The 26052-nt window shown below is 39.3% G+C and overlaps 1 protein-coding gene and 1 pseudogene across 1 annotated transcript; one reads left to right on the plus strand and one right to left on the minus strand.

The window, feature by feature from the left end:
- Positions 1-6585: 6585 nt before the first annotated feature.
- Positions 6586-24903, minus strand: cmtr1 (cap methyltransferase 1). The gene is made up of 25 exons (XM_026945035.3): positions 24571-24903; positions 24277-24450; positions 21518-21648; positions 20595-20743; positions 20308-20466; positions 20017-20109; positions 18403-18474; positions 18045-18139; positions 17206-17278; positions 16057-16255; positions 15805-15923; positions 15598-15694; positions 15297-15429; positions 14187-14366; positions 13654-13710; positions 13465-13522; positions 13164-13232; positions 12227-12358; positions 11227-11352; positions 10647-10738; positions 9351-9419; positions 8865-8912; positions 8676-8788; positions 8471-8579; positions 6586-7869 (listed from the first exon to the last, which is right to left on the minus strand). The coding sequence occupies exons 3-25, from the start codon at positions 21630-21632 to the stop codon at positions 7713-7715; spliced, it is 2514 nt and encodes an 837-aa protein (XP_026800836.1). The 5' UTR covers positions 21633-21648; positions 24277-24450; positions 24571-24903; the 3' UTR covers positions 6586-7712.
- Positions 23960-24127, plus strand: LOC113545696 (uncharacterized; annotated as a pseudogene).
- Positions 24904-26052: the final 1149 nt, after the last annotated feature.

A 26052-nucleotide genomic window follows, 5' to 3' on the forward strand; every position in this document is an offset into this window, starting at 1 on the left:
TATCTTTACACCATCATCACCAACATCTTCCTCACCATCATCATATTCTTCTTCTTCCTCTTCCTCCTCCTAATCATCTTTACACCATCAACTTTATCATCATCAACATCGTCATCATCATCATCATCATCGTCTTCTTCTGCTGCTGCTTCATCTTCATCACCATCATCATCATCATCATCATCATCATATTCTTCTTCCTCTTCCTCCTCCTCATCATCATTATCTTTACACCATCATCACCAACATCTTCCTCACCATCATCATATTCTTCTTCTTCTTCCTCTTCCTCCTCCTCATCATCATCTTTACTCCATCAACTTTATCATCAACATCGTCATCATCATCATCATCATCGTCTTCTTCTGCTGCTGCTTCATCTTCATCACCATCATCATCATCATCTTATTCTCCTTCTTCTTCCTCTTCCTCCTCCTCATCATCTTTACACTATCAACTTTATCATCATCAACATCGTCATCATCATCATCGTCTTCTTCTGCTGCTGCTTCATCTTCATCACCATCATCATCATCATCATCATCTTATTCTCCTTCTTCTTCCTCCTCCTCCTCCTCATTATCTTTACACCATCATCACCAACATCTTCCTCACCATCATCATATTCTTCTTCTTCCTCTTCCTCCTCCTCATCATCATCATCTTCTTCTTCTTCTTCTGCTGCTGCTTCATCATCATCATCATCATCATCATCTTCATCATCTTCTTCATCTACTTCATCTGCTTTATCTTCATCATCATCACCATAATCATCATCATCATCTTTTGGACATTGATGGCAGAGTTGAAACACATACTACTACTACTACTAATAATAATAATAAGAAGAAGAAGAAGCAGAAGAAGAAGAACAGCAACAAGAACAACAACATAAATATATATTTTTGATATAAGAGGAATTTCCCAAAACGTTGATTTTTGGATTTATGTTAGGATTTATACTAAAATAGCATTTTTTATATCATTGTGTAGTATTTTCTTGCTTATAAGGCAAATCACAGTAAGGTGAAGTGTCTTCACAGCAAAATAAGTATTTAATTCTAACAACATCAAGACTAAGCATGCAACTATTCACTAAGTTAATTGATTGTAATTTTAAAAAATTACCCTGTTCACCTGAAGTGTTTCACCTTAAGAGCTCTCATAATCAGGCAAAGCCCGCTTTATTGGGTACACCTAGCTTGCAGCTTCATTCTCATCATTTTATGAAGTAAACTTGATACAGACTGGAACAAATTAAAGAAAAAACAACCTACACTGTGTGAGTAAGGTGCCGGGCCACCACAAGCTGCCCAAACAGCTTCACTGATAATTGGCATAAATCCTGCAAGTCTCTGGAACTGTACTGGAGTGATGAACACAAAAGCTATTCCCTCAGGTTTTGTTTTGATGATGGAGGTGGAAAGCGAGAGTGGAGGTGGTTGTGATCTGGTGAGTGTGAAGGCTATAGCATATGATTTACATCATTTTATCCTCATCAAACCATTCAGTGAACCCTTGTGCCCCATACATGGGGGTGGGGTTATCCTGGAAGAGACCACGCCCATCGTGATAGAAACGTTTCATGTTTCAGGATAAAGATAATCAGTCAGGAGAACTGTGTTAATTTGCAGTGACTCTTACACTAAATTTCCAACCCTATATCCTGACGTCTTTCCCGTAGATCTAAATCCGGACGTATTCAAACACAAGTCTTTGTGACTGAAGCTCCTGCATCTGCACCTCAATACTGAACCATCTTTCAAAGTCTTTTAGATCTTTCCTTCTTGCCATCTTGATCCAAAATCAAGGTCGTCTGGCTATGTTTAGTATTTTTTGTACATGCACAGCTTTGTAGGCCATTAATTGCTTAATGCAAAACACCTGTCTGGAAGCATCTGTACTCGTTATATTTCTCCACTCATTTATTTAGGTTTTTTCCTTTAATTAGTCATCTGTCTGTAAGTGCACTTTGTAAGTGTACAATTACTGACTGCAGCCCAGCTGTTGCTATGCACAATTGTCTACCCCATCCATCAATTACCACTGCTGACCAGATATTATTTCAGTGGTGGACAAGGGCTAATTTGGGATTTAGGAAGTAGAAGTAGCCATACTTTTTTCATGCTTGGCAACAATGTGCAATTTACACTCACCATCCACTTTAATAGGAACACCTGTACACCTCAATCATACAATTAACTGATCAGCCAATCGAGTGGAAGTCAAGAGCTTTAGTCAAACATCAGATTGGGGGGGAAATATGATCTCAGCGACTTTGACCATGGCATGGCTGTTAGTGCCACATGGGCTGGTTTCAGAAACTGCTGATCTCCTGGGATTTATATGATTTATATGATTTATATGATGACTGAAGTCAGAGGAGAATGATCAGACTGGTCCGAGCTGACAGGAAGGCTACAGTAAGTCAAATAACCACTCTTTACAACCATGGTGAGCAGAAAAGCATCTCAGAAAACACAACACATTGAACTTTGAGGTGAATGGGCTAAAACAGCAGAAGACCATATTGGGCTCCACTCCTGTCAGCCAAGAACAGAAATCTGAAGCTACAGTAGGCAAAGAAACTGGACAGGTAAAGATTGGAAAAATGTCTCCTGGTCTTTTTCCATTCTTGTTTTTGAGAGTTCTTCTAAAGCATCTTGTATCCACAGCACTAAGTGGTCAGGGGAGGGATAGAGACAAACTGGACCAGGCAGCTATAAAGGACTTACAGTCCAACCACAAGCCCTAACCATTCATGCTGCTCATAACGATCAACTTATAGGTCCAGCCCTAGGGCAGATAAAGCTCCAAAATCATATCCATTTATACTATTGATCGTATGTTAAAGGTAGTAAATCTGTGCATCATTACCAGGTTAAAGGTTTATTTTCTGTATTTTACTGTATTTATTGTAGTAATTAGACAAAATTTTTCTGAAAATATGTGTTGTCATAAGGGGATGTTCTGAAGTATTTCTAAAGTCTGGGGCAAGGTTTTGCTTTAGTCAGTGATATAGAGTTGTGGATATTAAAGTGGGGTTTGTGGACCCCCGGGAGTGTACACATACAGCCAGGGATTTGGATCTTTTTTTTTTTTTTCCTGTAGTGGAGATCATCAGCTACTGTCAACATTGTTATAGATGTTATTTTGTTATTAGAGTTACTATATTTGTTATAAGCCTAAATGACTACTCACAGAATTTAACGGGTTTCATCTTAAACTCAGTAATAAGATAAGTATAAAACCATCACACTTAAATCTAACTGTACTTTTAATAAAACTAAGATGTAAATATAAATATAGTGCATTCATGCATTATGTTGTATTACAGCCTTATTGTAAAAATGGATTAGATTCATTTCTCTCAATCTGCAAAAATATACTCCAAAATTTAAAAAGGTGTAAATTAATTCATGAAAATGTATTAAAACATTAAAATATCACATTTAGAGTTTTCTCTCAGCAGAAGGTTGAAGAAGTAGAAAAGTATTCCCCCCCCACTTACTCCCTAATTTCGTCTTGGCCAATTCTCAACCAGCAGCCAGCTCTCCCAAGCGGGGAGGGTGAAAGCTAACACATGCTTCCTCCAAGACACGTGAAGCCAGCTGCCTGTCGAATTGCTGCTCATGCTGCATCATTGAGCAGCAGAACACACACCGAGGAATGAGCTATCCGCCCTCTTCTGCATGCATGCGTTCATGCATGCATATTGGCTACTGTTGCTGTGATTGATAGGAGAGAGAGAGAGAGAGGCAACAACATCCCTCGCACCCAGAGAGCACGCCAATTTTGGTCTCCTGGACTCCCAGCCATGGATATTCGGATTGTTAGGATCATCACTGGATGATAGAGAGAATGCTTTTCTGCTGTGCCACTACAGAGCCCTGTGTTGAAAAATTTTGCCAGTGTTTACAGGGATTAAGTCTTTTTTGGTATTATACTATAAATTTGGCACACCTGGATTTGTGGGGATCTTCTCCAGTTCCTCTCTGCAGAACCTCTCAAGCTCAGTCAGGTAGCACAGAAAGTGTTGCTGTAGTGATAGCTTCATTTTTCCCCCAAGTGATACTCAGTTAGGTTCACATCCAGGGTCTGACTAGGTCACGTGACATGCTTTAACACCTAGATGGAATTAGCCGGGTGTTGACAGTCCCAAAGGTACACTGTAAATCATTTCTGTACTTTCTACAATAAAATACTTCAAACCCAGATACTATTATGAATGTGTTTTAGATACAGCAGTTAGATTAGTTAGATACAGCAGTCTGCCAGTATAAGGGCCTCAGGTAGCAAACTGACCGTAGCCCATTGTCTAATGTGTGTGGCTATGATGGGCCTCTCTGTATGACACTGGCCCAAAACTTGCAAAGGAGAACCACCCTGCCAACAGAATGCCTGACACTGCCCCAAATTAGGCTAGGTGGATTTGCAAGTGATGTTTGTTGTCCCTGATGACCAAATGTTGGCTCATTGGACAAAATGACAACCCAACACCCAACACTGACCTAACAGAAGGGCTGACATCAGTTTGCTACCTGGGATCTTACTGTATAGCTGCTAAATCCTTTACTGCAACAACAAAGGAAGCTCATCTGGCAATTTTTCCATTTTCCATTTCACCTGTTATTTTGTCATCCTAAATTTTGCCAAAGCATTAAAATAAATCTTCATTTATTTTAGTGAAGCAGAGTAAGTGCAACAAGTTTAAACTGGAGGTAAAGCTAGGCAACATGAGATAATGTTAGCCTAGCTGAAGAGGTAAGCCATATAGCTAAGATTCATCTTGCTGTTTTAGGCGGTATTCAGAAGTGTTTTAGTATGTTCTTATTTGTTAGGATGCTTAGGATGCTTGACTCTTTCAAGTTTAATGAAGATTTATATATATATATATATATATATATATATATATATATATATGTATATGTATATGTATATGTATATGTATATGTATATGTATATGTATATGTATATACATATATATATATATATATATATATATATATATATATATATATATATATATATATACACATATATATACATATATACACACACACACACACACACACACACACACACACACACACACACATATATATATATATATATATATATATATATATATATATATATATATATATATATATATATATATATATAAAATTTCACGTGAATCACATGACCTGTTTGAAGTTCATGCAATTTTTCTGCAAGAACTACACAACTGAGCTTTACTGCCATCACATTTCCATCATGCACAACGTTGTCCTGCTCTTCCACTAGAGCATCCTCACTTTCACAGACTAGTCACTGTTCTACCACTGTGCTCAATTTGCCTTCTAAAACAGACCAGAAATTGAAATTCTCAGAGGAAGCAGTAAGAACATGGACAGGGGAAAAAAAAAGGTGTAAGACGTGCAATTACGCCCGCTAGATCCCTTTTGTACGTGGTTCAGTGTCTTTAGGGTTCTGAGGTAAACCCACTATAAGGCTAAGTGAGCCCATCCTCGAGGGGCTTTAATCATCCTGAGGGCGAGACTCTCTTTCGCTTTCCCGTCACACAACCCAGGGGAAGGATGTGGGGGCGAAGAAAGGAATTGGAAGACTCATTACACCTGAATACAAAAGACTGCCAGCGTCCTCTTGTCCTTGACATGTCAATGCAGCCAGCATGGAGACCAGCGCTGTGCACAACAGCTTATGCTGAATCTCAGGTACACCAGAGGTCCACTTAACACGAGCACTATTTAAAAGCAGAGATACAGCAAGGCTTACAAAGAACAAACATCTCATGGATTTGTAAAAAAAAATAAAAAATTGGCACTCTGCACACCTTTTGTGACCAAGCTCACTCTGCTCAGCAATGGTATTATGCTTAAATAAGCATGCTTTTAAAAAAAATATATATATTAGGCAAAAAATAAAATTAACACTGTTTCCCCCTCACCAAAGACATGTCTGGTTTCTGAATTTTACATCTTTAATTTTTCCTACAAAGCCAATTCTTGTTAACAAGTAATGGAAGCATATAGCCTCCAATTTAGGATCATAAAAAACTACATGCTTTTATAGGAAAATAATCAACGATGGGGTGGTGTGATGCGGCCTGACACAAAGCTGAGTTACACCCCAGTTACGATGCCAAAGCTGATCATTTTCCTTTAACAGCACAGCCTGAAGTGTTGTATTCCTTTTACACCACAACAGTTTGCCAAGATTTTCATTTTTTTTATTAACAAATTACACATCATAACTTCTACCCATTTATAGTTATAATGCATAGTGTATAATTCTGCATATACTGTAGTTATGGCTAACTTGTTATTATCTGATTTGTATAAAATTCTTAATTGTTACACAGACTACAGTGCATGTCTTGGCAAATAGACTACGTTTGGGTTGAAGGGGAGAAGGATGTCAATTTCATTTTGTAAACCGTTCCTTTAAACGGTTTATAATCAGAGATGAATGAAATCAATGCAACAGTTGATATGCTGTAATCTATAAAACACAGGTAGTAATGTATACAACTCATTAAACTGCATGTAAACGCTCTTTTCCTGATTGAGTCACCAGTCGTCCAGAGGAAAAACTTTTTTTTATTTATCACCTGCCACTGTAGGTTACTATTAGCACTCGGGTCACACTGTGTAACTTCAAATACACTCTTAGCTCCAAAATATACTCTTATAGAATTTTCAGTCATTTTAGTTGTGTTTATGTTCTCCATTGTGTTTACCAGGAATTTACAGCAAGCCAAACATGACGACACACTGCTGCTTTTTGGATATTTAAGGTTTTCTAGCCTCTCAGAAAGGGAAACTGTTTGTTGTGGGATTCCACAATGAACCTTTGAAAGGGTTGTCTAAATCAAAAAATCGGGAGGAAAAAAACTCCCTAGATTTGTTTTTTTCCTTTAAGAGTGTACTTGGAGCCACACACACGTTGACCTAAGTGCTAATATCCACCCACAATGGCAGGTGCTAATTTCTTTGAACCCTTTAAAACGGTTTAATAGGGGAACCGCACATTAGACTTCCACAGAGGGCTCCAAGCAGTAGTGCTTTAGGAAATTAGAAAGCCTTAACTATCCAAAAAGCAGCAGTGAGTCAGTCTGTTTAGTTCGAGATATCTCCCTTACAGTACCGAGAATACAAACACAGCTAAAATGGCATAAACACAGGGCGATCTCGCATGAGAAAATGGCGTCCTTGTGACTGTCACCCAAGTCAAGGACACTGATATCCAGGTGATTTAATAGAGGAAGAAATTAATCAAGATTTTTTTTTTTTTTACATTATCATCAAGGTTACTCACAAGCTCGAATGAAGCTGATAAAAATGAAACTCGTCTGCCTCATTCAAACAACATTTACAAGCAGACAAAACCAAAGAAAGAAGGGAAGGCAACAGGTCGTGCCTTATGAGTGCACAGAAGAGGAAATGTAGGGAAATGTAGAGTCCTATCACCATGCACTGTATTACTGGGAAATGAGCAGTGTATTAGTGTATCTAATTTATGAAGCCTAAGCACTGTGACCATCTATATTCCGTGTAAATACCTCACAGATATAATGCTTGCTGCCTGTAAAATAAATTAAGCTTTAACTCGGCGGTTTCATTTGCACACAGAATGAAAATCGTGTGACTACGAGCTACACTTCCTCTTCTGCAAACTACAGCTCCCTCTGCTGGTGAGGGGAGGCTTCACACACCATCACGGCTCTCCCACTGATGACAGTGTTTCCGGATAAAGGACAGCACGGAGTCTTTGGAGAGTTTCTGAGGATCGACACGGTTCTGGGAGTCGTGAACTCTGACCCCTTCCTCCCAGGCCCAAAACAATCTTTCCTGATGACACACCCTGAGAAAAGAGAAAAGAGAAAAGAGAGGGGGGGAAATAAACAGAATATTTAGCTTCGTTCCTAACTGGTGAAGTTCAGAATCTAATCTACATTATCATATTTACTGGAGTAGAGGTCACACCAGGTTTTAGATGCTTTGATTAAAAAAGTTAAATCCATATATAATCCAAGTTGGATTAAGGTTTGCAAGTGTGTAAATGTGACTTTCGGCCAGAGTCAGGACAATGTGAGGGTTAGATGAATTAAATCTATCAATCCGCTAGCCATTTCACAAAAAATTTAAAATAAAACAAAACATAAAGAAACTGCAGAAGAAAAATGTTGCTAGTAACTTAATATTTTGTGAATTTATGGTTTCTTAAAAAATGTTATGGGCATAAAAACACAATATTGGGCAAAACACAATTTTCCTTTTTCCTCCACAATTTTTTTTTGTTTGTTTGCTTTTTTTTTGGTTTTGTTTTTGCTAGAATTGAACCTCAGCAACATCCGACGTCTCTTCACAGACCCCACACATATCTACCTACTTGAGGGAAAAAATATGACTCCATAAAATACAGTGTTACTAAAATCCATTGTGGTGCAGGTTTTGAAACATACTGAAAAGGCGCTATAGCACTGGGATCCATGACGTAGGTGGACTGCTTTGTCTGTTTATTGTAAAAGAATTTCATCTTCGAGCTCTTACTGAATGCCATCGTCCATGGGTCTGAAATTAAGACATTAAAAAAAAAAAAGTTAAAATGTACACTAATACACTGACTCCCAATGCCGAAAGACAGCAGAACTCTGATGTTCTTCTCACCTCTGACCGTTTTGATGATGTAAAGACCGCTGGGCAGGAAGTGGCGATCGTCTCGGCCCGTGTAGGACAGCCGCGGCATTCCACCTGAGCTCTTTGTCACCTTCATCTCCAATCTGAGGAACATCAAACCTGCATCACATGCTGAAGATCACAGAGGAGCCGAGGACACGACCTCGCAGAGTTACTCACCTTACGAAGATCTTGTCCATCTCCTCCAACCGATACACCTCCTTTACTCTGGAAAACAACAGGCTGTTTAAAAACAGACACGGCTTGGTGGTGTACTTTAGTTTTAAATATACCAGGAATAATTTACATGTTGGGCTTTCTGAGCTGGCTGGCTAAATCTTTTATTTGTTACAGTGTTTTTTCATAATTCCAATAATGTGCACATTTTTTATTATGTACCATGTTTTTTTCATCCATTTGTTTTGTACTAAGAGCTAAATGATTAAGGTTTTCTATTGTAAAAGTATGAATGAATTTAATTTTGAATAACATGATGCATAATGTAAACAGAACTGCTTTTTCACAATGTGTGTTTGTCTAGAGAATATTTTCATTTATTTTTAAATGGGATCATCAACAATCTGAAGAAAAAAAATCTTATCAAATACTATATATGCAGGTGCTCTGTTCTGAAAAGCAGGAAGAGTACAGACATGCGTGGATTACCGTATAGGGTTCATGTCGGGCCGACTGGGTTTAGACACAGCTTTCACAAACTTCTCAGCCATTTGAATCCTAGAACACAGATAAAAATCACAATGAATGCAGATATGTATGTTAATATACAGTACAAATATAATTAACTGACGTAACTGCAGTTTAAACAAGGACTTAACTTATCTAGCTAATATATGTGTGTGGTGGCCTGGGAAAACCCTTTACATGGTGAAATTTAAACATTTTCTACCATAGATAGTGTGGGGAAAAAAAATACATAAATTTTTTTTTTTTTTTAAATTCTCTTTTGTATCTCAACTCCAAGTAAAGTTCCAGCATTTCAAAGACTGGTGACCTCCAAAAGTGAAAAGGGAGAAATTTCCATTTAAAGATTTGATTACGAACGCAGAGGTCATTTTTCGAGCTATAAAGTAGGGAAAAAACATGGATGCCATGGTGTCAAAGTATGTCATAGGCAGAAAACCCCAATTTTAGACAAAACCAGATTTTTAATTTTGTTTCTTTGGCGGAATGCAGCCACAGAAAACCTCACATACAGTAATGTTCCACAGATTTATCATCATAAACACTAAAAAATAAAATAAATAAATAAATCAACATCCACTACATGGCCAAAAGTATGTGGACACCTGACCTTCACACCCATATGTGGACCTTCCCCTAACTGTTGCCACAGAATTGGAAGAACACAATTGTCTTTGTATGCTGTAGCATTACAATTTCCCTTCACAGGAACTAAAAGGCAGAAACCTGTTCCAGCATGACAATGCCCCTGTACACAAACAAGCTCCATGAAGACATGGTTTAAAGACAATGTTGGAGTGGAAGAACTCGAGTGTCCTGCACAGAGCCCTGACCTCAACCCCACTGAACACCTTTGGGATGAACTGGAACACCGACTGCACCCCAGACCTCCTCACCAACATCAGCGCCTGATCTCACTAATGCTCTTGTAGCTGAATGAACACAAATCCCCACAGCCACACTCCAAAATCTAGTGGAAAACCTTCCTAGAAGAGTGGAGCTTATTATAACAGCAAAGAGGAAACAACTCCATATTACTGCCAATGGTTTTGGAAAGGGATGATTAGCAAGCACATCTGGATAGTCAGGTGTCCATATACTTTTGGCCATATAGTGTAATTTGGCAGCATGTAGAGAACCATGCAGTGCTTCCAAAAAACAAGATTTGAACTGTTTTTGATGAATGGATACTGAATAAATATTTGAAAATGGCCAGTAAAAGGAAAAATAATGCAGGGTATATCTGATGTAAAAACAGACCTCTGGTTGAAGTGCTGGTCTCTCACATCAGTGCCGTTGAGAACCAGAGCATCCAGGACATGAACGGCGTTGATCCTACGCTGGGCTTTACCCTGCAAACACAACACACTCAAAGGTAGGCAAGTAACTAAGGTAGATAGAAGAAGCAACTATTAAACAATTAAATAAAAAAAGAAGCACCCTACTGTGCCACCTTTACAGGTGAGCGGCCATGTTTACAACATCTGCATCACTGGTTAAATCATGATTTGTTGCTCTGGAGTCAATAATATTGTTTAGTTGTTTATGGTGTCCTGGAAATAAGTTTTGCTGAAACTGACACTGTTTACTACTTTTTAAAAAACACTGAGGCAACTGAACTGATGGAAGCTAAAGTTACACTCTTGAGAAAATCTTTTTTTTGTTAACATTGCTGTGGCACTGCATGCAGCTTCTTACATGTGCATAAATTTGGTTTAGTTTTAAAGCAATCCAGGAATTTTAACAAATTTAGGGTACATGGCAACTGTTCATTCGGTACCTGCACTAGGAATTACCTGGCATGGATGAAAAGCTTTCCCATAACACCCTGAGAGCTCACCTCTCCCTTCAGCTCCTGTACAATCTCCACACTCAGCAGAGTGTCTCTGGGCAACTCCAGTTTAAAGCTCTCCAGCTTCCTCCAGCGCACGGGGGATTTGCCATCCCATGTGTAGATCTGTGATTTCTACACACACGCACACACGCGCGCACACACACACACACACACACACACACACACACACAGAGAGAGAGAGAGAGAGAGAGAGAGAGAGATGTTTCACTTGCAATTCACTATTCACTAGGGATATAACTGAATACGAAGACATCATTCAGAACGAAAAGATAAGCCTCTATTCAGTTTTTTTTTTTTAAGAAAGCTTGCCAGAAAGACTTACAGGACATTTGGTTGAGACTAGAGGTGTGCATCAGGACTGGGACCCCACAGGTTTTAACTTTCATGAGCTCATGAGACGAACAAAGCCCATGTTTAGTAACATGAACATGTATTGCAGGGCTGTATGATGCATTCGGAGCATCCTTAGTAAGTGCCTGGTAGTGGAGTTGTAAATGAGGCTAGTAGTTTTTGTGGGGGGAAAAACTCTAAAAATAACAAGGGTTTTGAGCAAGATTAAAAAATAAGTAAATAAATAACTGTCCCACACACTTCTCTAGTGGCAAGCAATTACTCTGTGAACTGGAGTGATGTAGCAGCGGTTGAGGAACTGTCAGAGGAAGAAGTAACAGAGAATGCTGACAGTGCTGGCATTTCTGCTTCCAGTGTTTTCTAGTCTTCCCATGGGAACAGAGCTCATATTAGAAGCAAATTGAAAAAAATAATAAATCTTTTCTGATTTAGGTCACACTCACTTTTGGTGTAAACCCACATAGGTACAGATCCACTATATGGCCATGTGATGGTCAGGTGTCCACATACTTTTGGCCATACAGTGTATGATAGTGTATGATAGATACAGACACGGATATTTGGAGCACTATACAGACACTGTTGCAGATAGTGTCACTGCATCAAACCCCTAATATTTCACACACAATCTCACCCCAAGCCCAAGAAGAAAAATCTGTTCTCCCCCTCCAACGATGCACCGGTGGTCCAATACATGCTGCAGTTTGTCCAGAGTGTTGTGGTTGAGGGCTGTGGGCCGTGAGTTAAAGCTGTCGACATCTGATCCCTGACAAACACAAACACACACACACACAAACACACACGAGTTTGCAATCAGGGAGGAGAGTGATGTCAACATAATAGCTGTATATAATGTATTACATTTAGGGATGTAATGAAACTTAGGCAGCCACAATCTTCAGCAAAACCAAGTGTAACATATTTGACCATTTTCCGCTGAATCTTTTAACGGAAAAAATGTCCAATCTAACACTTGACAAATAATTTACTGGTACTGATACTCATCACAGCACAAACGTATTCAAAATGTATTTTGAATGCCCATGGACTTCACCAGAAAACACAGCATCCTGTGCAACATGCAGACTACAACAAACAACAGAAGCAAAAAAAGGACGTTCTTGCTAGCACAAAAACGCCATCTGCAGCCAATTTTTTTTTTTTTTTAATGACAAATAAACAGTGCCAAAGTGCAACATGTAACAAAAAATAATGGAATTCACTGTCATGGATGACTAACCGTTCTCTGGTGTCGAGGACACTGGATTTCCTTGCCTAATACACCATACTGAGCTTCATAGTAAATGGTATTTTTACATTCATAAGCTCCTGGCTATATAGACATTATGACTATACACACACACTACTCATTTTTACTACTCGAAAACAAACTTTTTTCATTGTTCAGTTTTGGTTTTCATCTCAAATGTGCCCTCAATTATGATTAGGGCCTGGAATTTTTATTTCAGAGCACCATTACCTACATCATATATTAGAAAACATGGAATATAATCTAAGAACCTGCTGGTATAAAGAAAAAAACAACAAACAAAAAAACAGTGCACACTGACGTTTATGAGTTCGTAGAACTTGGATTTGGGGTCTGAGGAAGAAGGTGCTACTCTGACTTGATCAGGAATCTGCAAATAGACACAGAAAATGTGTAAAGTCTGCTCCAGTAATCAGGACATTTAACTCACTGAGTTACACAAGCAATCACTATAGTCTCGTACAGTTTCAGCACAGAGGTGCATTATAAAACTTCATTATTTTATTATTTAATGCAATATACTCATAATGACTTGATTTATGACCCAGATGTGCGTGTGTGTGTCTGGGTGTGTCTGTATGTGTGTTTTTATAATTCCATACCCCCCATAGTCTGAAACACTCCTTGCGGATATCAGCTTGTCTTGGCTCAGACAGCGTCCTATTCCGAGGAAGTAAATCCCACGTGAAACAAATATGCACACACAGGAGAAAGTCAGTGTTAAAAAACAAAAAAAAACCACAACAACAACAAACAAACCAACTCACAGTAATGAAGAATAGGTGACTTACGTGTCTCTCACATAGGCATGGATTTTAGAAAGCGCTTTGATCTGCACAGAACAATGACTGAAAGATAGAAACAAAGAGAAAATACAGTGAGTGAGGAAGAGTGAGTGTCTGCGTGTGCGTGTGTGTGTGTGTGTGTGTGTGTGTGTGTGTCATATCAGCCATAGCATTTCAAGTCAGACTTCTAACTATCATTAGATCCTGGTAATTTTCATTACATGGTCATTTTCAAACTAATTTAGTTGGTTTTATTTCTCAAAATGTAAACTAGTTGCCTAATTTAAAGCACCACAAACCTGACCAGGTATGTAAATACACTACATGGCCAAAAGTTTGTGTCAACCCATGTCCTTGGGCAAACCAGGGAAATCGTAATGTTACAGCACACATTCTAGACAATTGTGTGCTTCAAATTTTGTGGGAACAGTTTGGGAAAGAAGCACATATGGCTGTGAGAATCAGATAGCCACAAACCTTTGGCCATATTGTGTATGTGGCTATCGGAGGTACACATGCATACATGCAGGACGTCCTACCGCTCATTGGAGTCCACCATGTACTGGAAGAAGTCTGTGTCTCCTTTGATGATCTCCAGAGGCACTACGTCTGTGACGTCCCTCTCCGAGTTCCTGAGGTGATTCAGCTTCAGGTTCACCTTGAACAGGTAATCCCTGACTGCATCAGAGCCTGGCTTCAGATTCTTACACACCACGTACCTACACACACAAAACACACATGCACACACACAAGAGCTGTTAGAACAAATTTCACTGTTCGAATGTCATGATGTTGTCTAATCCAATCTAAATTACCTAATTTACGATTTAATTTACAATCTAATAAACACATGTAATTTACAGCATATTTCATCTTCAGTACATACTTTTTAAAATACATATCAATCTCCTAATTCTATATAAAAAACAGAGCTAAGTATTTGGTCTAAGAGTGATACTACACATTACATGTGCTAAAACTGAAATTACACATATTAATGTGATATTAAGTCGCATCAGGTATATAGTGCAACACACAATTACATTATACCCTATGCAGTGAGCATATATACTGAAGCAACACTACATCCCTAATAAAGGTATGATCAAGCTAAGTATTAGCAACATTACTACGGGCAATCAAGCTATCAATCTATCAATCAATCAATAAATAAGTGTAAATAAATAAATAACATTATTATGAGCAAATAAATAAAACATTTCCGTGGATAAATAAATAAAAACACTGCTAAATAAATAAATAAATAAACTTTGTGCAAATAAATAAAAACATTAATATGGGTAAACAATTAAAAAAAACATTATTTTGGGCAAATACATAAAACATTACTGTGGATAAATAAATAAAAACATTAATTTGGGTAAATAAATAAAAACATTACTATGGGTAAATAAATAAAAACACTGCTAAATAAGTAAATAAATCCTATGGGTGAATAAGTATAAATTAGAATAAATTACAAACACTACTAAATAAATAAATAATATTACTATGGGTGAAAAAAATTAAAAACATTACTAAATAAATAAACTACAGGTGAATAAATAAAAACTAATCTGCCATGATGATAAAAAGATGATGTGACCCCTTTGTTATTTTCGATGCTTAGGAAAACAACACACACAGACCTCTCGGAGTTGGCGGGTCTGCTGGTGACCGGTTTGAAAAGCGATACTCTCTCGAAGCAGAGATACAGCAGGTAGATCAGACCCACGCTGAAGGGTGTGAACAGGTCAAACGTCTTACACACAAAGTGGCCTCCTAAAAACACAGACAGACACAAAACACACATAAAGGTGGAGGATGTGAGCAGCAACAAGGCAAAAGCATTTTTCAGATGAATATATCAGAGAATCAGAGAATCAGAGAAATATATAACTTTGAAATTCCATGGAAAATTCCATGACAATGTATGATAAAGGACAGCACCTGTTCGGACGACGGATAAGGCAGTGAGGAACTGGCAGAGGAGAAGCTGCTTGCTCAGGATCTCCTGCAAGTTCTCCTGCCCCTCCACTGAGAAACCCTGCATCATTAAACACACCACTACTCACATTCAACCAAGCTCCATAATGCACACTATAAACACCACCATCACTACATTTCCACTAATCAGAGGAATGTCAGTAAACTCACGCCGTCAGCCATGAGGAAGTGGACGCCTCGCTTCTCAGTGCTCTCCAGGACGAAGTTGCGAAACGCACTAATGTTCTCAGGACGTGTGATGTCGCCATCACCGTCAATCCCACCTTCACCTGCATCACACCGTGTGGTCAGGACAAAGAAACAGGATACAGTTCAGATATCTTAACGTATTTTAAAGGTGCAGTAGGTCATTTTTTTAATCCACATGATCCACATGGCATGTGTAAAAATGTAAAACATCACCATAGTACGGTTCGAAGAGTTCGCTGGGGGCGGAGTAGAAGTCCTCCAGTTTAAAATCATTGGCTCCTTTCAAAGTCATGCCGAAACCTTTCGCATGCCAACGTTTCCGCCACAGAACGTACTCTGAGAATCCTCCAGGCCCGGCGCACACGTCCGCGAAATAAAGCAGCTCGCCCTCCCTATCACGAAATAGCTGCTTCTACATATGCACATGCATACGCACACGCACGCACACACACACACACACACACACACACACACACACACACACACACACACACACACAGAAAATGGGCCTCATTTCTCAGTCTTTTAGTAAAGCTGTGTGTAAATGTAATGCAAATTTTAAAGTTTACAAAATGCTGATTTTCTTTGTACTCGCGTGTGTATGTTGATGACTGCCAATCACCAGTAAATTACCAGGCACATGCACGGCACAGCTGATTTGCATTCAGTAATGCCCACAAAACACCATAAAAGGCAAAGCTCACAGAGCTCAAATGACAAGCGATAGGCAAAAACAGCCTTTCTCAGAGGTAGAAATGAAAGTTATTTTGACTCACATCAATAGCAATAAAAATATACATTATTTAACAGAGCAACAGCACCTGAGAAGCGAATTAAAGCTAGAGACATACCAGATCGGTCAGTTATCAGTTGCTTAATGCTAGCTCTAAAAAAGTGTTAAAGTATTAAAAGATGATGCCACAGCAAACTGAACCGGCTTATACACCACCTGAGCCTGTCCTCCTTTTTTTATACAGTCACATTCTTTATTGAATGGCATGATCTGTCGTAATTTATGGATTTATGTTGGCTTGCTTTCTTTATTTTTGCATATTTGATATTTCTTTAATTAACACCATTAACATAAAACAACTGAGTTTCACAAAAGTTTCTGGAAATTTCTGTGTGTAATTTAAGTACATAAAAATGCATTAACACATTGCACTTTATATGATTTGAAGATACAAATGTTTTTTTCCAAAGTTACAGGATTTTCACGAACACCAAATTTCTTGTATAAATGCTCGCACAAATGACTGAATTATGAAAATCAAAATAAAATAAAAATTAATTTATGCTCAGTAAATATATAGCCTAAGCATGATGTGGGCTCTTATTATGAAACATATTTCAGGATTTTACCCCTTGGGAGTCCTTTGGATTGGTAAACATATAGTCAAACACATGGTCCATGTTTGCCATCTTCATTGCAGCTCTGAGAGAGAGAGAGAGAGAGAGAGAGAGAGAGAATGACAGACAGACAGAGACAGATAGATACAGAAACAGTGTGAGAGAGAGAAAGAATGTTTAAGAACAAGAGTCTATTGAAACATTTTCTAAACTTTTTTCTATACTTTATTTTCATACTTTAAAAAAATGTCATTAAATATAATAATGAACAAAGTACACAATATGGCCAAACGTTTATGGACACCTGACCATCACTCTCATATGTGCTTGTTGAACATCCCATCCCAAATTTATTCCTCTTTGCTGTTATAATAAGCTCCACACTTCTGGGAAGGCTTTCCACTAGAGGTTGGAGTGTGGCTGTGGGGATTTGTGTTCATTCAGCTATAAGAGCATTAGTGAGGTCAGGCGCTGATGTTGGTGAGGAGGTCTGGGGTGCAGTCGGTGTTCCAGTTCATCCCAAAGGTGTTCAGTGGGGTTGAGGTCAGAGCTCTGTGCAGGACACTCAAGTTCTTCCACTCCAACCTTCACACACCATGTCTTCATGGAGCTCGCTTTGTGCACAGGGGCATTGTCATGCTGGTGTACACAAACTTTTGGCCATATAGTGTATGAGTTACAGCCCTTCTGTGGTGGGTGTTTAAAATAGTGTTTAAAGCATTTTTTTCTATAGACATTATCTCTGCTTTATTGGAGTGATTTTTCCTGACGTTGATAAGTCAGTGAAACTTCTATATATCAGTGTGTGTGAAGTTATTAACAGGATATCAAATCCTGTGTGTGTGTGTTACCTGTTGAGGAAGAAAGCTCCTCGTATCGTTTCGTATGGGTTGGACCGTGTACGAGCTCGCCTCATTTCTTCACCCTCTAGCGTATCAAACACACTCTGCAGCGCATACACATACACACACATGGCTTTAATGACAAATCAAGAGCCAGTGCTACTTCACTGAAGAGCTAAAACCATCACTAATGCATGAACATTAATTGCAGCACTGTTAATAAACGCTAACAGGAAAGATTGGAGAGAAAAATGGCAGGCACCTTTGACTAATGACACCTTTGCAATGACCTGCTCTCAGAAACACAAACACTGTCCCTTACACACTACCTACCACCTGAGCATCACGTGAAACGTGCGCATTTCACCTTGCAGCGTAGCAGCAGGTGCAGTAGCTCCTCTGAACAGAACTCGGTCTCATCTTCAATCTTCAGTTTCCTCTGCAAACACACACATTCAACACAAATCAATATTAATACACATGTCTAAAACACTAAATACAGAGAAAACAAAGATTCAGATGGAGAACACTTGGTTCTGTGAATCCTGTTAAAATTCCACTTAAACATTAAGTACTTAAAATCGTTAGCATTTTGATATTAATAATCCTAGCTGTATTATTATTATTATCATCATAGCTGTTTTATATCTCTACATATATCTATTCCATTTAAGGCTATTGTCTTTACTGTACAGTGTCATATATTCTCTCATATTTTTATTATTTGTAAATTTTATTATTATATATCTTGCCATCTTATTGTTATGTGTTTTCTGGAAGCTTCATACCAAGTTACATTCCTTGTGTGTGTGTGTGTGTGTGTGTGTGTGTGTGTGTGTGTGTGTGTGTGTGTGAGCACACTTGGCAATAAAAGCTCATTCTGATTCTATTATTTTTATACTTATACACAGACTAAGCATTTGTGTCACAATCCACAGAAGCTGAAAACTGCCTATAAAAAAAAAATACCAGAAGGCTGCTCGAGATTTCTGCTATATTTGTTTACCCACAATAATGATTTCCTGTCAATGATATTTAGCTACGTTCACTACATTTGTTTAGGTGACCTGGGGTCCATGTAACAGCCTGTCTTCTTCAGTTCGTCTTCATTCAGGAATCTTTTTGTTTTATTTAAGACCATCCAGCACGCAGTGATGTCGAATTCCAAAATGCCTTCCTATTCACTATATATGCTCACTACATAGGGTGTAACATTATGGTGCTATAGAACCTACATAGTGCACTACATGCTCAATAGAACAGAAGCAGTCAAAACTCCAATAAGTGCTTCTTGGAAAAAAATGCTTGCATGTAATGGAACTTCGGTTTATACGTGATTTTTTCAGATTTTCCCCATTTTCTTATCATTTTGCTCCCCTGCCAATTCTCACCCACCAGCCAGACCTCGTCTATCATACAAAAGCTACCAACCAGGGAGGGAGAAGGCAAACACGTGCTCCCTCTGAGGCTCGTGAAGCCAGCTGCCACATCTTTCCGAACTTCTGCTCATGCTGCATTACATGGCTGCGTAACACACTCTATCTATCCTCTAAGTGCTATCTACCCTCTTCCACATACATGAGCTCACATATGCCCACAAATGGCTTGGATTGCTGTGATTGACAGGTGTGTGAGAGTAACACCATTCCTCCCACCCTGAGGACATGGCCAATTTTGCTCTCTAGACTCCCAGCCAAGGATTACTATAGCTTTATTAATGCGATTTCCTGACGATAAGGCAAAATATAATGGGCAAAAAATCAGTCTAAGTGACACAAGGGTCGTTGAAACTGAAAACATTAGAAAATATGATTTTAATGTTTTTAAGTATAATATTGAATGTTACCCAGTCGAATATAGTTATAGCCTTTGAATATGTACATAGTATGAATATTTGTATTGATAGCATTGAGATGATAAAATTTCTCCTGACAGCCTTGTAATTTTATCACTTTAGCATGTGTAATTTATGCTACAACACCTCGCCTATAGTCATCCAGTCTCTCAGCTCGTCAGAGTCCGGCATTTCTGTAGTACATTCTGGGAACCAGGACACTTCTTCAAAAGCACTAGGCTGAAAGACAGAGAGACAGAGAGAGAGAGAGAGAGAGAGAGAGAGAGAGAGACAAGAAAGCACACACGAATTGATATAAAGTATCACATAAAAGCATATCTGGCATACTGGATATGAATATAATGGCTTGTGTATATACGATGCATTGAAGATAAAAGTGTAATCATGTAATAGAGAAAGTGGGAACATTGTGCGCACCTCAGGTTCGTCCTTCCATTCGACGTTGAGATCTCCCTCAAATCCCTCCAGCGTGAGGCCGAGACCTCTCCTCCCACGCTGCGTAGACGCCTCCACGATCTCTCTCCGGCCCTGACCAAACTTTCCCAAACCCTCACCTTCTTTAAAACCCATTTTGGCCTGGAAACAAGAGACAAGACTTATTATAATGTGCAGACAATATTTACCATCCATTGGGCTACTTGGCTTTAATGTTCTCTTAAAAAAAAAACAAAAAAAAACAAAAAAAACAATGCTGTGTGTATTACCATGAGCTTCTGGGAGACGCTGTTGTACATGGAGAATTTGGTGGCGCTCTCTGAAGCTTCACTGCTCGAAGCATTTTGAGATGCTGATGGTTTGGAGAAACTGGGTCTCTGATCTTCAGCATCACTGAGAGACTCGCTCTGACTGGAGTCTGTGAGAAAAACACAAGCTCCTATTAAAGCAGCGGTCCGTGACTAGGTGCACACAGGTACTGGTGTCCTTGAGACATAGGACTATGGAATCTACGGAATCTTTAAATGATGCACTGAAACGCACTCAAATGGATCTTTTTATTTTTAAAATGTAGCCACATTTTGTAGTTATGCCAGTAGCTTTGAGATATGACAGAGAAGTGGAAATTAAACCAATATCAACCAAACCCACTCAGCATGATGAGCCGTTTACAGAAAAGATGTCGAAAGCAACACAAGGGACCTACTGAGTACGTTCCTTAGCCTATACATCATGCACTAGCTTTAAAATTAGGAAGCAATGGTAAATTATTTACGGAAAGTAATAAGGTCAAATGCCAGCATTACTGTTGCGTCTTTTGCTGCTCAGCTCTGTGACAAACTCTGAGTTAGATTCTGCCTTACTTGGAAGTGGCTTTTGATAAAAGCCCCTGCCAAATGAGTACATATAAATATAAATAATCCAGTGGGATAGTCATGAATAGAGCTATACCGTTAAGTTTGTATATAAATGATGGAGCCTGTTCCTCTATACAGAAAAGACTTAACAGCTTTCAAACTATGACTACGTAGTGAGGTCATAGAGGTCAAGGTGAAGAAAAAAAAATTTGTTGCATACTCAGTCAGGCGTTTCCATGCGTACATGGTATTAAAAGTTCGGTGTCTGGTGTCTAGCGACAGACCTCATCATCACAATGATGTCATCTTTCATTCTGAACAAATATTAGACTCACCATGGCTTGTGGTTCTCTGTGATGATTCGTCATCTTCATCAGAGCTGGCCTCCTCCCGTTTGGCCTTCTTCCACTTTGGTGCCTCATCTGATGCATCCAGACTCCTCTTCATCATGGCTGCAGGTGAACTCCTGCACAAACACCAATCAGACGAGATGCATATATCCATACTAGTGCAATTCCCACAACCTGCTGTTATACTACTATGTACTGTTGTATATGTGTGCATCAATCACAGATAAAACAGCAGCAGCAATGGTTACCAGACCTAAAAAAGTTCCATTAAAATAGAGCTGGGAATTATAACAATATAACACTGATCACGTGATAAGTTACATCACAACACAGTTTTCTTCTTTGTATCAGATGATTAATTTATGTCCTTTTCAGCGTCCTGAGCTCTGTTTTTACACACTGCACTGCTGGTTTGATGGGTAACAAACCTAACATATTATAACATACACCATGCATCATGATATATTTTCCCAATCATCCACATGCACACCTTGCTGCAGAACCAAAAGTCCAGGGTGTGGCGTCAGAACTGATCCAGTTGCCCCTACCTGAGCAGAGTCAAACCAGAAGTCCAGTGTGTGGAGTCAGACCTGATCAAGGTGCTCCTACCTGAGCAGAGTCAAACCAGAAGTCCAGCATGTGGAGTCAGACCTGATCCAGCTGCTCCTACCTGAGCAGAGTCAAACCAAAGGTCCAGGGTGTGGAGTCAGACCTGATCCAGCTGCTCCTACCTGAGCAGAGTCAAACCAGAAGTCCAGCGTGTGGAGTCAGACCTGATCAAGGTGCTCCTACCTGAGCAGAGGCAAACCAGACGTCCAGCGTTGGAGTCAGACCTGATCCAGCTGCTCCTACCTGGATGGAGTCAAACCAAAGGTCCAAGGTGTGGAGTCAGACCTGATCCAGCTGCTCCTACCTGGATGGAGTCAAACCAAAGGTCCAAGGTGTGGAGTCAGACCTGATCCAGCTGCTCCTACCTGGATGGAGTCAAACCAAAGGTCCAAGGTGTGGAGTCAGACCTGATCCAGCTGCTCCTACCTGGATGGAGTCAAACCAAAGGTCCAGGGTGTGGAGTCAGACCTGATCAAGGTGCTCCTTCCTGGACGGAGTCAAATCAAAGGTCCAGGGTGTGAAGTCAGACCTGATCCAGCTGCTCGTCCCTGGGCAGAGTTAAATCAAAAGTCCAGGGTGTGGAGTCAGACCTGATCAAGCTGCTCCTACAACTCAGTGTGTTTCAGGCTGGATAATTTTGTTAGTTGTTCTGTGTTGTAGAGCATCTCATGAGTTAGGGTCATAGGAGGTGATGGATCAGGTTCAGCTCCATCCCCTGGACATGTGGTTCTGCAGCAAGTACTATCTCTAATCATGAACCTCTACATCTAGATACACACTATATGGCCAAAGGTATGTGGACACCCCTCTAAATTATTGAGTTCAGGGGTTTCAGCAACACTCATTGCTAACAGGTGCATAAAATCAAGCACATAGCCAGGCAATCTCCATAGATCTCCAAGCATTGATAGTACAGTGGGTCGCACTGAAGAGCTCTGAGGTTTTAAACATGGCACTGTCACAGGATGCCACCGCTGCCACAAATCAGTTCATGAAAAAATCGCCTATTCTCTGGAACTCATTACAGAATTCCAAACTGCCTCTGGAAGCAACATCAGCACAAGAATTGTGCATCAGGAACTTCAGGAAATGAGTTTCCATGACCAAGCAGCTGAAGACAAGCCTAAGCTCACTATGCGCAATGCAAAGTGTCCGCTGGAGTGGTGTAAAGCACGCCGTTACTGGACTCGTGGAAACATGTTCTCTCGAGTGATTAATCACAAGGCACTACTTAGCAGTCTGATGAACAACTCTGGTTTGGCTGATGCCAAGAAAACGCTACCTACCAGAATACACAGTATCAGCAATAAAGTTTGGTGGAGGAGGTGTAATGGTCTGGGGCTGAAGGGAAATGTTAATGCTACAGCGTCCAAAGACTTTTTAGACAATTTTATGCTTCCAACTATGTGGCAACAGTTTGGGGAAGGCTCTTTCCTGTCCCAGCATGACAATATCCCTGTGCACAAATCAAAGTCTATAAAGACATGGTGCACAAATCAAGGTCTATAAAGACATGGTTGGACGGGTTTGGTCTTGAGGAACTCCAGTGTCCTGCACAGAGCCATGACCTCAACCCCACTGAACACCTTTGGGATGAACTGGAATGGTGATTGCAAGCCAGGTCTCCTCGTCTGACATCAGTGCCTGATCACTAATGCTCTTTTCACTGAAGCAGCACAAATTACCACAGACACACTCCAAAATCTAGTGGAAAGCCTTCCCAGAAGAGTGGAGGTTATTAGGTTATGAGGTTATATCCAACAAGCTCAAGTAGATGTGGTGGTCAAATGTCCACATACTTTTGGCTATATAGTGTACATCGCTTCTCGGCCTTTTGGCTAAGACCAAGTGCTCCTATCAGTTTAATATCTGAAATTATATTAATATTAAACAGATTTTCAAGCAGGGAGCTGTAAGAGGGGCTTGCTCCGTCCGCTCCAAGCTTCGACCTGGTACTGCAGTACCTCCAGGAACGGTGCACTCAAAGGGGGCTCAATAAAGTTACATCTTTAACTAACAAAAAGTAACATAGATAAAATGCAATAAATGCAATTAGTAGTTAAAATGCATTTTAAACAGCACAAACTCAATCCAAAAGTTTTCACATTACAGCCAGAGATGCTTTAGGAACTCACTTTTTCACTTAATGATGATCTTGAGGTTGGTTGATTTATTTATTTGTTTATCTTTTCTGGCTTTCTGGGACTAGTCATACCAGAGTCAGCTCATCTTAAACTTCTCTTTTTAGCTGTTTTTAATCCTGGCCAGGGTTTCCGATCTCTTCTTCTTTAGTCCGATCTCCTTCTCCTCTTTGCTCAGGAAAACAAAACTAAAGTCAGTGTGACTCTTTATGATCCAGTTTCTGTTTCAATTTCAACTAGTCCATTAGAAAACAATAAGCAACAAACTGTTTCTTATCACAAAATTACCCTGTTTCTGGCCAGGTCTGGTAATATGAGGAAAATATTAAGTAATGAACTCTTTCGTAATACAGATTTGATTAAAATGCAAATTATCAACTACTTCAGAAACAGAGGTAAATAAAGGCTAGCTTGCTAAGCTAAATGTCAGCAAAATTCCCTCCCGTCGGCGTTTTAAGGACAAATCAAGTACAACAGCAGCTGAACTACACAACGCATCGTGAATATTTTGGCTACATTATATACAAGTGGAACAACTTTGTGATAATAACAACATTTTTACAACGTCAATGAGTCTACGTGCTAAACCCGCGTTCAACTTTCATTGGGGGCCTTGAAGTATCAGCGGCGCATGATAGTGACGTTTAGGACGGCTAAAAAAGTGCCTGAACTGATCCATTACGTTTGACTTTGTTTTTTTGTAATTGTTTGCTTGTTGGTCAGATTTTATGAAGATGTACTTAACTAATGGGCTTTTAATTAATACATTATTACTACTACCTTCACAAGTAGCTGCTTCTTAAATATAAATAAAGGACAGCGTTTTAATTTTAAAGTTATTTTTCATAGTATTTAGGCTTTAAAGTACAGTTTCATTAAACTCTATTCTATTCTGTTAAACTTTGCTGACACTTTTGATGGTTTTTCAGTGGTACAACATGCAAATATAATACAGTATCCCATTAAAAGTGAGAATCTTCACATTTGCCTCAACATTTGTTTTATAATTCATGCAGGAGTGTCATACATGCAGTTCAATCCAACATCACACAACAATCAGTTTTAGAAAAACATCATGCCCATTGCTTCCCCTCACCTAACTGGGGACCAGAAATCATCCTGATTGTCATGTGTCATGATTTCTAACTTTTAGTATGCCTGAGTAAGCAATATGGCATTCTGAGACAACCAAACAACACGTTAGACTCTACTGCATGTGAAACATCGTTAATGAAAATCACTTTTCTCCAAATTAAAGGTAAAATAAGATCTGACATGATTTATCTTGGTTTCCTTTTTACATCGCAAAACCTAGATAAATCATGTCAGATCTTATTTCACCTTTAATTTGATGTAGCTACAAACAAAATTCAAAGTGTAAAACAAATTGAAAAACAGATAGAAACAATTTAAGTGGGAAAAAAAAACTCACAATAACCTGCTTTCACAACTGTTAAACTGTTAAAGCAGTTTTTTATATATAATACAGCATTCACTCTTTTGGGGTAAGAGTCTACCGATTTAGCACGTCTTGATTTGGCAATTTTGTTCCAATCTTTCTCGCACAAATTCTCCAGGGGATCTCCTGTGCACAGTCATCTTCACGTCCTTCCACAGGTTTTCGATAGGATTTAGATCTGGGTTCTGAGTGAGCCGTTCCAAAATGCTGATCATCTCCTTCTGATAGCATTCCTTTGTTGACTTGGATTTGTGCTTTGCATCGTTACTGTGCTGGAAGGTGAAATTTTTTCTTCAGCTGTCTAACAGAGG

The sequence above is a fragment of the Pangasianodon hypophthalmus genome, chromosome 16, assembly GCF_027358585.1.
Source record: "Pangasianodon hypophthalmus isolate fPanHyp1 chromosome 16, fPanHyp1.pri, whole genome shotgun sequence".
Classification (NCBI taxonomy): domain Eukaryota; kingdom Metazoa; phylum Chordata; class Actinopteri; order Siluriformes; family Pangasiidae; genus Pangasianodon; species Pangasianodon hypophthalmus.

Bases quoted from the DNA above. Each gene is read 5' to 3' on its own strand.
- cmtr1 (XM_026945035.3), bottom strand. From the start codon at position 21,632: ATGATGAAGAGGAGTCTGGATGCATCAGATGAGGCACCAAAGTGGAAG. The intron at 20,744-21,517 runs GTGAGTCTAATA...TTTTTCTCACAG, and splicing joins ACAGAGAACCACAAGCCATG to ACTCCAGTCAGAGCGAGTCT. The intron at 15,924-16,056 runs GTGATGTTTTAC...GGTGTGATGCAG, and splicing joins ACTCTTCGAACCGTACTATG to GTGAAGGTGGGATTGACGGT.